Source organism: Ornithorhynchus anatinus, chromosome 10, assembly GCF_004115215.2.
Source record: "Ornithorhynchus anatinus isolate Pmale09 chromosome 10, mOrnAna1.pri.v4, whole genome shotgun sequence".
NCBI lineage: Eukaryota > Metazoa > Chordata > Mammalia > Monotremata > Ornithorhynchidae > Ornithorhynchus > Ornithorhynchus anatinus.
Window position 1 is genome coordinate 46,402,041 of NC_041737.1, and position 14,875 is coordinate 46,416,915.

The 14,875-nt window shown below is 60.6% G+C and overlaps 1 protein-coding gene across 3 annotated transcripts; it reads right to left on the minus strand.

The window, feature by feature from the left end:
- Window positions 1-811: 811 nt before the first annotated feature.
- IMPDH1 (inosine monophosphate dehydrogenase 1) lies at window positions 812-13,830 on the minus strand. Of its 3 annotated transcripts, none has more exons than XM_029073545.2 (15): window positions 13,664-13,830; window positions 9,614-9,662; window positions 9,132-9,233; window positions 8,957-9,031; window positions 7,713-7,916; window positions 7,319-7,406; window positions 5,871-6,070; window positions 5,509-5,599; window positions 5,199-5,294; window positions 4,378-4,521; window positions 4,033-4,177; window positions 3,489-3,632; window positions 3,268-3,351; window positions 2,432-2,448; window positions 812-1,731 (listed from the first exon to the last, which is right to left on the minus strand). In XM_029073545.2, the coding sequence occupies exons 1-15, from the start codon at window positions 13,759-13,761 to the stop codon at window positions 1,616-1,618; spliced, it is 1,653 nt and encodes a 550-aa protein (XP_028929378.1). In that variant the 5' UTR covers window positions 13,762-13,830; the 3' UTR covers window positions 812-1,615. The 3 variants fall into 3 exon arrangements, with proteins under 3 accessions (XP_028929378.1, XP_028929377.1, XP_028929379.1); XM_029073544.1 differs by having other exon boundaries at window positions 7,713-7,919; window positions 13,664-13,829; XM_029073546.2 differs by lacking the exon at window positions 2,432-2,448 and having other exon boundaries at window positions 1,623-1,731; window positions 7,713-7,919; window positions 13,664-13,828.
- Between the last annotated feature and the right edge of the window lie 1,045 nt (window positions 13,831-14,875).

Here is a 14,875-nt window from a genome sequence, read left to right on the forward strand (position 1 = left end):
CATCTGGACACAGGAGTGAGTGGGAACATGCCAACGGGACACAGCACAGCCCAGGGCAGAGTGGGCTGTGATCTGAGACTTATTTCCCCACCACCTCCAACCCCTTATCCAGGAATCCAGGGAATCCCCATCCAGGCAGGGAAACTGAGGCTAGGGGCAGGACCCGTCAAACGGCAGGGACTGTCTCTATCTGTTGCCGACTTGTTCATCCCAAGCACTTAGTACAGTGCTCTGCACATAGTAAGCGCTCAATAAATACTATTGAATGATTGACTCAGGGTCTAAGAACCCAGCTTGCCTCTTCCCCTGCAAACAGCCCCTTCCTGTGGGGAGAGATGTAGAAGGCGGTACTAGGCAGCTAATGCCGGTGGAGGTGGCGTGCTGAAAATGCCCCATCGCTGTGCCTGCAGATGTGTCCCAGATCTGAAGGCCCTGGGGTTCCGGCTCAGGGAAGCAGCCTGGCTCTATTTTTGCCGCTGTGGAGCTCTAATGCCAGGCAGCTGCCAGCCCCCACCCTCGTCTTCTACAGCCGGGATGACCCGTTTGGTGACACTGTCCTCCTGAAGAAGCTGATGGCCTCCTGGCATCAGGTAGGGATGCCTGTGGAGACCCAGGCCTGGGATTATTCCCACCACGCTGCCCGCCTGAGCGTGCATCCGGGGCAGTGCCACTCTCGCTCTTTCCTGGGGCAGCTGGAGCTGGTGATCCCCCCGCCTACCTCTAGTGGCCTGGAAAGATACAGACGGCACCCGCCTGGGGTTCCGTGCCAGGCTGGACGGTGGGATCACCTTGTCGGGAAAAGCCAACGTGACAATGGAGACTGGCTTGCTTTATTCCGACTATTTAATACACCATACAACCGTGATCCCAAAGTGTGCAAAGTTAAAGCCTTCAGCTGGGGCTGTCGGGGGGAGCGGGGGTGGCATAGCAATTAAGGAATGGGAGGTGGGGTGGGGCTCCAGTTCGGCCTGCCCTCCACCCTGACCCCCGCAGCCTCGGCTCCCGGCCCTGGGCCACTGAGGGTGAAGGCTGGGGGGGATGAGATGCGGGGAGGAGCCCCTGAGGCTGGCTGGGGAGCAGGGGGAGAAATCTTTCCCTGGCCAGGAGGGCGTGAGAGCCCCAGGCAGTCCCAGGGGCAGATGAAGAGGGCACAGGGTGGGGCCCAGGAGCAGGGGAAGGGGGCACAAGGTGGGGCTGGCGAGGGGACAGAGAGCACCTTTGTCTGGGGGGGGTGGGTCAGAGGCGAGAAGCTGGGACAGCAGAGGGAGAGGGCTCCCCTGGATCTGTCCCTACCCCACTTCGATCCAAGCCCTCAGCCCCCCTCCCCACTGGAAAGGCCGGAGTTGGGGACAGGCACCGGGGCCACAGAGAGAGAGACCTGAGTGGGGGGACGGGCCCCAGGGGCTGGGCCGGAAGGGCTAGGAGGACCCCCAGGGACAGGGCCGCCCTGGATAGGTGGGGTCAGCTGGGGCCGGACCGGAGGACTGGATCGGGCTCCCAGGGCTTGACCCTCCCTCCTCCTTTCCCTCCTTGAAGGGCAGCCCTAAGGGGACTAGAAGGGCCTTGAGGGGCCAGGAGCCCATAGTGCAAATCCAGAGGGGCCACGGGAGGCCACTCAGTGACAAAGGGAGGGGGCACTCACGGGGGGTCCCCGGAGGCCGCCCCCTACCCCGCCTCTGCCGCCGGCACCGCCGCCGCCGCCGCCATCCTCAATACAGCCGCTTCTCGTAACTGTGGGAGACGACAGGGGTCAGGCCCGACTCTCTGGCCCAGGGTCCCCCCCAGACCCCCAGCCCCACAGCCGGGGCAGCCGCTGGGCCTGGCTGTGCTTTGGAGAGGGGGAGCCTCGGAGGCCCCCTCCCCGCCATATCCACAGAAGCACCGAGCCCAGGGCGCGCTGGAGCTGAGAACGAATCCCACCACCTCGCCGGACCCTGGCTCAGCTAGCCAGGAGGGCTCCGGAACTGGCCGGCGGGAGTGACCCCCACCTGCCTGCCTGCCTGCCTGCCAGCCAGGTATTGACAGCCTAGAGGGGACCGACCAGGCACGGGTCTGAGCCGCCTCTCCCCGCCTTCCTCCGATTTCCCTTCCCCTCAGCACCCCTGCATAGCTGGCTCTGCCCCCAGTCCCTCCTGGCCCCTAAACGGGGTCAGGAAGGGGTAGTGCCAAGGAGGGTCAAAGGACTGCCCCAGGGCAGCCCAACGGAAGAAATTGCCCAGGTCCTAAAACCAGCCTGAGACCCACTCAGAAGGCCAGGATCTCGAAGTTCAGGTTAGGCGCAAGAGTTGGGGCAGAGCCAGCAATGAGGAACACTGTGCCAGCTTCCCCTTACCCTGGTTCTGTGGGGGGAGTAGGGTTCCTGTCCACCGCCCTCCCGATCCCAGCCCCCTCCACTACTCTACTCTGGCCCCCGGGCAGCGCGGTTACTTACATGGCAGAAAGGTATAGCTACGGATGGGTGGGGCAGAAAGAGACACAGGTTAGATGCCCGCCGGGTCCCAAGAAGGCAGGTGCCCTAGCAGCCCCCAACCCCGCTGGGGTCCAGGCCCACGTGCCCTCACCGCCGCCCTGCTGCTCTGCTGCTACCTAATCACGCCCCCGGGTTGGGCTACACAGCCCAGGCCCAGCTCTGCCTTCTAGGCCCCACGGACACTCGACCCTGCTCTCGCCACTAGCGGCGTTCCCCACTTTGCCCCAAGCCCCCTACCCATCCTGGCACCAACACCAGCAGCCACTGACACCACACCTGCCTGCCACCAGCCACCAGCCACCAAGCGAGCCGGGAGCCCCTCTGCTCTCTCCAGGCCCTAACCTCAGCTGGCAGAGAGGGGCCCGAGGCGTGAGAGCCCCCACGGGCGGATCAGGGCCAGCCGGCTGGGTCCCACTCCCTTCCCTCACCGCTGCCCTGCAGCAGGAGCCAAAAGTTGAAGGAAGGGACCGGAGGAGGGACCGTAAGGAGCGGTTCAGAAGGGAAAGGAGAAGACATGGTTCGAAGAGGGTGCCAGAGAGAGGGCACAGGACAACGGGCAGGGACGGGAGAAGGACCCCAGGAGGCAAGGGGTTGGAGGAGCCAATGAAAGAGGCCCCAAGCCAGCCCCTGTGTGAACCCAGCAGGCAAACTGCGAGGCTTCAATGCAACTGTCCTGCCTCCTTCCACTTGCCCCCCAGCCCGAGAGTGCTCAAGGGACCTGGGGCTTTGGGAAGGAGGGGGAAGAAGGAGGAGGGAGGAGGGAGGAAAGAAGAGCAGGGACAAGCCTTGGCACTTACGAGTGGAGGCCATGGACACCGCCCTCGATCTGAGCTGACATGGTCCGCTTCTCAAACTTGAGTTCTCCGGAGTACATCATGGAACTGGGGGTGTGGGGGCAGGTCAGACCACTCGGGACCCAGGCAAGGGTGGGCTTCCCTGGGGTGTGGGGGGGCATCCCCATTCTGGGATCCAGCCCCCACCCCTCTGCTCACCTAGCCCCCGTCAGGGTGGCACTCACCGCAGGACTGAGAGGCTGCGGGCCCCGATGTCCTGGCAGCCATGCTGAATGCCCGCGATGAGGTAGGGCACGAACTTCTGGATGGACCCTTTGTCCTGGATGGAGCCAGATACCCCCTGGGCCACTTTCACCTTGTCCCCCTCGCTGTGGTGGATGGGGGTGGGAAGGGATAGGCGGATAGGGGTGGGGGAAGGGAGAAGGGGGGTCACTAGTAGCCCAGAGGCTGGGAGGGGCAACTCCACCCATTCTCCTCGGAGAGCACAGGCAGGTAGGATGCCAGTTCCAGCCCCTCACAGCAGAGCCCCAAGGGTGGGATTGGACCAGCTGGTGCCCACAGGTTTCCTCTGCCTCTTCTGAGAAGGGCCTGATGCCACTGGGGTGAGGTGGAGTGATGTGGAGCAGTGGGAAGGTCAGGGAGAGCCAGAGCCGGGTGCCGAGGCCGCAGGAGAGACCCAGGGTCAAGCCAAGAGAGCCTGCTGGCCCTTTCATCCCTCTGGCTTGCTAAGGGTGGGGTGGCCGGGGCACCGGAAAACGGGGGTGGCACCTGAAGTATCTCTTCTGGCTGCTGCTGCTCTTCTCCATGGCATCGAGGGAGCCCATGCCCCGATACTTCTTAAGCCGGACGCCGTCGGAAAAGAAGTACTCTCCCGGGGCCTCTGTGGTGGCTGCCAGTAGGGACCCCATCATAACTGGGTAGGAAGAGAGGAAGGAGGAGTGGGAGGTGACCAGTCGGACTCCCCTGTTCCTCCTCGGAGGCTGCTCCAACTGGGGCTCCTCCCGCTCTGCTCCCCTCCCCCCGACCCCACAATGCTCTGTGGGCCAAGCGGGCACAGCACAGATCGCCCCTCTCCTCGTGCCCCCCTACTGCCCTCCCAGCCTCCGTACTCACCTGTAGAGGCGCCGAGTGCCAGGGCCTTCACCACATGGCCTACGGTCTGGATGCCACCATCGGCGATGACGGGTACCCCGAAGCGCCGGGCGTACTCTGCCACCTTGTACACGGCGGTGCCCTGGGGCCGGCCACATGCCATCACTGTGGCGGGTGGGGGAGCGGGGCAATAGAGCAGGTGTGACACAAGAACACGGGATCACGGAACAGGGAACAGGCTTGCTGGGGGGAGCCCTTTGTGGGGCCCAGTTCAGAGGCATCGTTGACCCCAGGCCTGCCCTACTCCCTCAGCATTCCATTCCCCACACCAGCCCAGCCAGGAGCAACCCCTCCCTCCAGGAGACACCCCCAGCCCATCAGGGAAGGCCGAGGGGGACCTGGATCTGTCAGGCGGGACAGACCGACGGTGGGGAAGGCCAGGCCACAGGCCTTTCTTTCAGGTATCCCGGGCCTTTCTGAACGCCTCTTTCGCCCCAGTGAATGCCACGGAAGCAAGTGAATACCATGGAGGCAACTGCCCAGGGGTGTCTGATTCCCCAGGATCTCTTTTTAACTTCGGTTGGACCGGGCCTCTAGGGCCTCATCAGGAACGGCCAGGCCCATTAAGCTGGCGTCAGTGACCCGAGAGCCGCAGACCCAACCGATGACCCAAAATCGGCCCTGCAAGGACGAGGTCGGGGGGAAGGCGCAATGACCGGGCCATAGCGGGTTCCCCGAACCTGGGCACCTCAGGTCTCGATGCCAGCTACCATGACTTGGAGCGGAGCCTCGAGGAGACAGGGGCGCAGATGTAGGGATGGAGCAGGGGCGCCTAGACCTACCTTCCTGGGTGATGCAGATAGAGCCACAGCCCATCCCCACACGCAGTCCATCCACGCCCGCGTCGATCAGGTTCTTGGCTTGTGCCGCGGTCACCACTGTGGGCCCAGCCATCAGGGAGGTTAGGAGCTGGGATTCCCAGGTACCCTCCCTCCCCCTCACATCCCCTTCCACCTATGCTCGGTGAATGCCCACTGGATGCCTGGCGCAACACAGGGCCCAGGCTGAACTCCAGTCAAAGTCTAGGGGTGCAGCAGGAATGGGGGTACGGCGGTCGGAGGGGCTTGTAGGAAGGAGGTGGCCCCGACTCACCATTCCCTCCAATCACCTGCAGCTGGGGGTACTTCTGTTTGATGTAGTGCACCATGGCAATCTGGTACACGGAGTTGCCCTGGGATGAGTCCTGGGGAGGCGGCAGAGGAGAGGGACGTGGGCCAAGGTCCTTACCGAAAACGGCCCCCATCTGACGGCCGCTGCCCGGGCCGCCCTCCAAGCAAGGACGGGGCCTCACGAGATGCCCAAGTCAACAACAGGGCAGGCCCGCGCCCTTCTCCCTGCCGGCCCCAGGGGCCCACCCCACCACCCCCGAGAGTCCACTGCCCTCCTGGACCGGGGCCATCTCCCGTGGGCCTACTCCCCCTCGCCCGTCCTCCCGCCCGCTCCCCTGCCCGCACCAGCACAATGACATCGGTGCCCGCCTGAGTGAGCAGGTCCAAGCGATACTTGTCGTCCTCACGGGTCCCCACGGCTGCCCCGCACAGCAGCTGCTTGTGGGCATCTTTGGAGGCCAGAGGGTAATCCCGGTTCTTCTTCAGGTCAGTCCGGGCGATGATGGCCACGAGCTCATCGCTGTCATTGACAATGGGCAGCTTTCCTGGGGTGCAAACGGGGGAGGGGATGAGGCCCGTCAGAACCCACACCGCAGCCAAGGAGCCGAAGCGCACCAGGCTGAGGCTTCGGCTGCTCTCAAAGGTCCCTGGGATGGTCGGGCGGCTGCCATCTTGGAATTCATCACCCAGATCCAATCATGCGCAGTGACAGCTGAGGATGGCATCGTCCAGACTGATACATCCCCAACCAATAGGGGCGAGGAGCCGATTCTCTAACAGACAGGATGACGGGGGCTAAGGAAGCAGCTACCAGCTGCGGAGAATTGGGCGGCCACCAGAGGGAAAGATCCCACTAAGAACTGACCAGAGGAGAAGACCAAAGGAAGCTAACCCTTCCCAGCCCGCCTCGGGCCCTGGGGCTGGTGGGGGGTCACATCCCACCCGAAATCCAGGGGGCCTTAGTGAGGCGGGGGAGTTCAGGCCCCCTCTGTGGTGGCTAGGTGAGGAGCCACATGGCCTAGTGGGAAGAGCACGGGCCTGGGAGTCAGAGCACCTGGGTTCTAATCCCGGCTCTGCCGGTTGCCTGCTGTGGGACCTTGGGCAAGTCACTTAACTTCTCTGTGCCTCCATTTCCTCATCTGTAAAATGGGTATTCAATATCCGCTCTCCATCCTACCTAGGCTGTGAGCCCTGTGTGGGACAGGGATTGTGTCCGATCAGATCCAACGCTTAGAGCGGTGCTTGGCACATAGTAAGCGCTTAACAGATACCATCATTACTGTTACTAACTCATATTTAACCTGCTACTCAGAACAGTGCTTGGCACGTAGTGAGTGCTTAAGAGACACAACAACTTCAGTAATAATAATGATAATGATATTAATATCATCTCTGGCTGCCCCAGTCGACCCTCTCTCTTCAGAGGTGAGTTGAGGCATTCTTCATTTATGCAGAGCCCCAGGTCTGCACCCTTCTCTCCCCAGAACAACACCCTAGCGCTGGGATAGGAATAATTCTGACTGTGGGGCTTGGCTGCAGGTGAGAATGGTCTAACTTACTAACTCCCTCATGGTAGTCTCCCGGAGAAGCCAGGAGCCAGGAGAAAGGAGCACTCAGAGATGAGGACAGAACCCAGGAGTTCTGCTATTCCCCGAGTCCACAAGCTCAACCCTTTTCCACGTAGCCCAACCGGGAATCCCTGGGAGGTCAGCGGGGCTGGGGGATCAGAGCAGCCATTGCCCCAGCGCTCAGAGAGCTGCCCAGTGCTGTCAGGCCATTCCCGCTCAAGACACCTTTCTTGCTGCGCTGCAGGATCTCATTCGCCTCCTTCAAGGTCACACCCGCTGGAGCCACCACCAGCTCAGTCCGCCGGGTCATCACCTGTGAGGCCCAATTACACATACCACCAATCAGTAGTCTCGGAGGAGGGTGGGAGAGGGGCAGTTTGACTTCCCCAGCCCTACCTCTGGACCTGGCAGCCTCCCAGCCCCAAGGGCAATCTGATCCCAGCTCCTTCACTCTTACCTCCGATGGTTCCTCTTTGTCAGGACCTGCCCCCCTCCCTCAGCAGCCATCAACCTTGCTACCTCGCAGCGGGCACTGCAGCTCCTTCTCCCTCTCCGCGCCCCCCCCCCCCCGACCTCCAGGAGGGCACGGGCTTGGCCCCCTCTGTCACCCGGCAGGCACCTCACTGAGGTAGGTGGCGTGGTCCTTCTCGGCGAGGAAGTCGATGTCACGGGAAGTGACGATGCCCACCAGCTTGCTGCCCATTGTGCCCGTCTCGGTGATGGGGATGCCCGAGAAACCGTGCCGGGCCTTCGCCTCCAAAACGTCCCCCACAGTGTGAGAGGGGCTCAGGACCACCGGGTCTGTGATGAAGCCCTGCTCAAACTTCTGAGGAACAAGAAAAGGGAGGAAGGGTGGACTCGGGAGAAGACACGAGTGCAAGTTCCTTGAAGACAAGGGAGCACGTGCCTACCTTCTGTGGTACTCTCCTGGGCGCTTCGTACAGCGCTTCGCCATCAGCAGGTTCTCAATAAATATCACTGATGGATCAGTTGAGGAAGAAGCATGGTCCGAGATCCACATAAAAGCTGCCCAACTCAGACGACAATACTCATGGGATGGCAGAGCCAACCAGCAAGACTTCAATCCCCCTTCTTTGCTAAGTACAGACCCACTGCCAGTGAGTCCCACCCTGAAGAACATGAGGCTTCTAGTAAGCAGTGCTTTTATGGGGCCAGACAAACGGCCCAGCCAGCCAAAAAGGAGGTTAAGGAACCACACGCAGGCGGGGACCATGTCTAATTCCCACCCAGTGTGTTCCTTCCCAACACTCGGTAAAGCGTTCTGCACAGTAAGAGCTTAATAAATGCTATTACTACTACTAAAACTACATCCATCCTGACATCCCTAGATTTCCCTCTAGACCGTAAGCTTGCTAAGGTACAAGGAATGTGTCTGCTAACTCTGTGGTAACGCACTCTCCCAAAGGTTCAGTACAGTCCTCAGCACACAGCAAGCACTCAATAAATACCACTGACAACTTTTCCTCCAATAGCTCATTACGAACCGCTCACCTCGGACCTTTCTGGAACCGTGTTTTGGATTGGGCCAACTTTATCCAACTGTGCTAAAAGTTCAGGCAGGGCTAGCCTTTCCCCAGTCCCGGGACAGGACCCCACCCCCACCCCAAGACAGAGAGAGGAGCATTTCTCCGCCAGCCTGTATGACCCCAATCTCATCCTACCTGGGAAGCCAGGCCGGCCTGGGCCGGGCCAGAATTCACTCAGGAAACCACATGGGCGTCCTGGGAGCCGCTGCCCTGGCCGGTGACAAGGGCCCTTCCACATCTAGAACACTCAGATTGGTAGGAACCGGCAGACCGATCTCCAGAGGAAGGGCAGGTTGGACGGGACTGAGGTACTGACCTTGACCTTGCGCACTTCGTTGGCCTGGAACTCCGGGGTGCAGTTATGGTGAATGAATCCAATGCCCCCCATGAGCTGTGGGGGAAGGATGAGCTGGATGAGCCTGGGCTCCGGGCCCTCGCCTCCCCCCTCTTCCCGTCGGATGCTGCCCTCGCCCACGGCAGCCCCCTCTCACAGCCATAGCGATGGCCATGTCGGCTTCCGTGACGGTGTCCATGGGCGAGGAGATGAGCGGTGTCTTCAGGGTGATCTTCCGCGTCAGTGCCGACGTCAGGTCCTGGGGGCGGTGGGGGAGCAGAATTTCGGGGTTCCTCCACATCTGCCCACATCCTACATATCCCACTGTTTCCCCTTCAACCACCTCCTGGGCAGACAGTGGACATGGTAGAGATGGAGCAGGCAGAGGCCAGCTGGGGCCTGTCCCATTACTGAGGAAGCTGGATGGCTTCTCTGTGCCTGTTTCTCCATCGGTTTCTCCATCCCTGAGTTCCACTCCAGGCATTTCCCAGATTGGTGATGATTCTAATTCCTTTCAAAGTTGAATTCCCAGTCCTGTACCCCCCACCACCACCCCTAGCGCCTCAGGGAGAGGAATTAATCCCTCCCCCAACACATACCTCCCACCCCCAAAATCCCGCTGAAAGGCCAGGAACTAACCACTTCATCAGCTGTGAAGTCTATGAATCCGGGGAGGATGAGGAAGTCACTGTGGAGGCAAAGAGGAATCATGGTAATTCAGGACACAGAGAGGGACCCGGGATCCAGAGTGGGATGGCCCAGGGTGACAGACACCCCCCCCCCCCAACGTGGTTCTGAGAACAGAGGGTGTGGCTGCTTCAGGTCTCTGACCAGTGAGAGCTGTCCCTTCCCCTTGGGTCTCCCCTAGCAAGCTGCGGCCGACCCCGGAACGGCCCAAGGTCTGGGCTCGGAGGTGGCTCAGATCCCGGGGTCAGGGTGGTGGGAGCCTGAATCTGGGGGATCATTCAGCCACTCTCTGGGAGGGACTTCCAGTCCTTCCAACCCAGCATAAAGCACGCAGGCTGATGCCATAGAGCAAACTCCCCACAACAGGAAGTCAGCCCCAGCTGAGCTGAGCCAGATGTCTTACTTAGGTGTGAGCCGGAAGCTGGGGCTACAACAAAGAAACCAGGAGATCACCTGACTTCCGGTTTCCCCCTCAAATTAGGCCAGGTTCCCCCCTCAATTTAGGCCAGGTGAGGGGAAAGGGGATGTCAGGAGAGAGGGGTCCCGGCTCTGCAATCAGTCAGCAGGCACTAGAGTGGCCAGAGTGTGCAGCAGGGACTGGAGGCAGTTCGCTGGACAGGACTACCCGGAGGCTGGCATCTCTGATGACTCCCCTTGCCAGAGCAGGGGTCTTGCACCCAGGACCCACTCCCCAGACCAACTACTCTCAAGGGGCAGCAAGTGGGCACCAGGCCTGGATGGACGCCTCCATGCTGCCACCCTCTTTGGGCCTCAGTTTATCTGGTGTCTCCCGCATCCCCAGCGTGGCCAGGGGGGAGACACGGAGACCTGAGAGAAGACTCCTTCCCACTTCCTTAGAGAGGCCTGTGCTTGGGACTCAGGGCTCCTATGGAGCAGCCAACAGGAAGGCAGGAGAATGGGAAAAGTCAGGGACCCAGCTTACCAACTTCCATTAGCCATGTGGCCCAGGCCAACTGCCCCCAGCCAGGCCCCAAATCCCAGCAGCACCCAACCCCTGGAGCTCCGCAGGGACATCGGGCCAGGGGAAAACTGGGCATCAGGGTGGACCACGGCCACCACACACATCGGCCCTGGTCTGGGCTGGGTCCAGGCTGCGGAATTTCGCCTGGTTGCCGGGCTCCACTCCTGCTTGGGTGAGACACGGTCCGTCCAACTTATGACACAGCTTCAGCCCCACGGTCTGACCTAGGATGCTCAGACACTTGTCGACTAACGAGGACACAACCCTGTAACTCACTGTCCCCCTTCCTTGTAAACGCTAGACCCGGGCCCAAGGCCTAGGGCAACAGAATATTGATGCTGGCTAGAACCCCGAACAGTGAGGTGGGGGGCCGAGGGGGGGAGATGGTTACCAGAGAGGGAAGGGTGAGGCAGAGTGGCTGGCATCACTCCTGGCCTGGCCTGTGTGCAGTCCTGCAGCTGGGAGTTCGGGCCACTGCCAGACCTGCAACCGGCCGTGCAGCTGGAGCAGGGCCCGAAAATGAGACAGGCACAGTCAAAGCAGGAGGGGAAGGCCTTAACCTAACCCACCTCCTGCTCTCACTCTCTTCCGGTCTCAATAATAAGAATCATAATAATAATTATGGTATTTATTAAGCACTCTGTGCCAGGCATTGTACTAAGCGCTGGGGTAGATACGAGCCTATCGGGTTGGACACAGTCCCTGTCCCATGTGGGTCTTACGGTCTCGCTCCCCATCTTCCAGATGAGGTAACTGAGGCCCAGAGAAGTGAAGTGACTTGCCCAAGGTCACACACACCAGATGAGTGGAGGATCCGGGATTAGAACCCAGGACCTTCTGACTCCTGAGCCCATGCTCCAGACACTATGCCAGGCTGAGAGGGAAATGTCTACAGTCACCCACCCCAAGTGAAGCGGACGCTGCTGTGTGTGTCCAGCCAGCTCCAGTCTCCTCATCCAGAGCCTCTGTAGTCCCCTCAGCCTCCTCCCTTAGAGTCCTCCCTTCCCCCTGACCTGATACCCCAGGAGCAAGTGCTCAGGAGAGTTTGGGAAGTGACCCTTGGTGACCCCATGCACTTCCCTCACTCCAACCCACCCCTCTGCTGTCCCAAGGAACCCAAGTCCAAAGGATTAGCCCAAACCAGAAGTCTTTCTTGTCCCCAGGAAGGGCCGGCCTCTGGAGGAAAATGTTTCAGGGTTCGACTCCTGGACCGATCTCATTCGGTTCCCCTGGGGAATGGTGGGGGGGGGGGGAGGAGGTCAAGACTAGGGAATTCCCCCAACATGGGGCTCTGCGGCTGCTAGGGCACTCTGACCGGCCCCTCGAGCAGAATCTTTTGGCCTGGTGGCAAGAGCTCGGGGTGGGGAGTCAGAGGACGTGGATTCCAATCCCGGCTCTGCCGCTTCTCTGCTGTGGGATCTCGAGCAAGTCACTTCACTTCTCTGTGCCTCGGTTCCCTCACCTGTCAAATGGGGATGAGGACCATGAGCCCCACGTGGGACAACCTGATTCCCTTGTACCTGTCCCAGCACACAGAACAGCGCTTGGCACATAGTAAGTCCTTAATAAATACCATCATTATTATTATCCAGCACTTAGTTCGGTGCCTGGCACCTAGTGCTTAACAAACACCATTATTAATATCTTGCATTTAGTTCAGTGTCTGGCACATAGTAAGTGCTTAACCAATACCATTATTAATATCCAGCGTTTAGTTCACTGCCTGGCACATAGTAAGCGCTTGACAAGTACCACTGTTATTGTTATCCAGCACTTAGTTCAATGGCTGGCACACAGTAAGTGCTTAACAAATACCATCGTTATTATTATCCAGCGCTCAGTTCAGTGCCTAGCACAGAGTAAGCTCTTGACAAATAGCACCGTTATTATTATCTGGTGCTTAGTTCAGTGCCTGGGACGTAGTGAGCTCTTGACAAGTACCACTGTCATTATTATGCAGTGCTTAGTTGAGCGCCTGGTGCATAATGAGCTCTTGACAAGTACCACCGTCATTATTATCTGGTGTTTAGTTCAGTGGCTGCCACATAGTAAGCGCTTGACAAGTCCAGCCGTTATGATTATCCAGCGGTTAGTTCAGTGCCTGACACATAGTAAGCGCTTAGCAAATACCATCGTTATTACTATCCGGCGCTCAGTTCAGTGCCTGGCACATTGTGAGCTCTTGACAAGTACCACGGTCATTATTATCCGGGCTTAGTTGAGCGTCTGGCACATAGTGAGTCACTTAACTTCTCAGTGCCTCAGTTACCTCATCTGTGAAATGGAGATTAAGACTGTGAGCCTCACTTGGGACAACCTGATTACCCTGTATCTACCCCAGCACTTAGAACAGTGCTCGGCACATAGTAAGCGCTTAACAAATACCAACATTATTATTATTAGTGAGCTCTTGAGAAGTACCACCGTTATTATCATCCGGTGCTCAGTTGAGCGCCTGGCACATAGTGAGCTCTTGACAAGTACCACCGTTATTATCATCCGGTGCTCAGTTCGGTGGCTGGCACGAAGGTGGCACTTGACAAGTATCCCCGTTATTACCATCCGGTGCTCAGTTCAGTAGCTGGCACGAAGGTGGCACTTGACAAGTACCCCCGTTACTACGATCCGGTGCTCAGATCAGTGGCCGGCACGAAGGTGGCACTTGACAAGTACCCCCGTTATTACCATCCGGTGCTCAGTTCAGTGGCCGGCACGAAGGTGGCACTTGACAAGTACCATCGTTATTATCATCCGGCGCTGAGTCGAGCGGCTGGCACAGACTAGGCGTTCGACAAGTCCCGCCGTTCTTAGGATCCGGGGCTCAGCTGAGCGCCCGGCACATGGCAAGCGCTTGACCAGGGCCCTCGCTGGGGTTATCGCTCGTCGGTCCGCGGGCATGGCTCCACCTGTGCCCATGCCACGGGGGGCGGGGGCGGGGGCGGGGGCAGGGCCGGACAGCGGTGGGCGAGGGGTGCCCGTTACATGCGGGAGGCCCGGGCGCGGCCCGGTCCCGGTCTTACTTGTAAGTGAGCCCGTCGGCGATGGCGAAGAGCTGCTGCGCGGTGAGGCCGTCCTCGGGCACGTAGCCGGTGCCGCCGCTGATGAGGTAGTCCGCCATGCTGCCCGCCCGCACCCGCACACACACACACACACACACACACTCCGCATCAACGCCCCCGCCCCGCCAGGCCCGGCCCGGGCCGCCCACCGAGGCACGGGCGGGCGGAGGGCGGAGGCCGGAGGCCGGAGGCGGAGGCCGGGCCGTGACGCTGCGGCCCGGACACCACGCCGCCGCTCGGAGCCGGGGGAGGGACAGGGGAAGGGGGCGGGACCGGCCCGGGGGGCGGGGCAGAGGCTGGGGGCCGGGCCCGGGGGCTGGGGGCCGGGCAGAGACTCGGGACGGGCCCGGGGTCTGGGGGAGGGGGCTTCTGGGTCTGGGGGCCGGGCAGAGGCTGGGGGCTGCGGGGGCTGCAGGGTCTGGGGGAGGGGGCTGCAGGGTCTGGGGACGGGCCCGGGGGCTGCGGGGGCTGCAGCGGCTGGGGGCGGGTCCGGGCCGGGGGCTGCGGGGGATGGGACGGGGGCTGAGGGGAGTTGGAGGCTGCAGGGGGCTGCAGGCGGCAGCAGGGGCCGGGCCGGGGTGCGAGGTCCGGGGGCGTCTCCCTCTGTTCCGCAGGGCCGCGCCTGGGCCCTGCGAGCGCCACAAAGGAGACCCCCCCGCCCCTGCCAGCGGGGCCGGCCGTTGGGCCCGGAGGAGGGGGCTCCGAGTCCAGGCGTCAGCACGAGGAAGGGGCCCGCCACGGCCACGAGCCTTCTCTCATCCCCCCTTCGACCCCCTCCCGGACCCAGCATCGTCCAGACCCCCTACTGCGACCCTCACCGACCTCCCTGCTGGGCCCCCCTGCCACCCTAACTGCTTCCCCCTCCTCTTTCCAGGCCCCGCCGACCCTGCAACGGCCCTGAAGTCCAGCGCTGCCCAGACGGTAATAATAATCATCATCATATTGTTTACTTGCTTTGATGTCTGTCTCCCCCCTTCTAGACTGTGAGCCCGTTGTTGGGCAGGGATTGTCCCTATTTGTTGCTGAATTGTCCTTTCCAAGCACTTAGTACAGTGCTCTGCACACAGTAAGCTCTCAATAAATACGACTGAATGAATGGAATGAATTATTGTATTTAAGTGCTTAATATGTGCCAAGCGCTGGGATATCGAATGAATGAACTATTGTATTTGT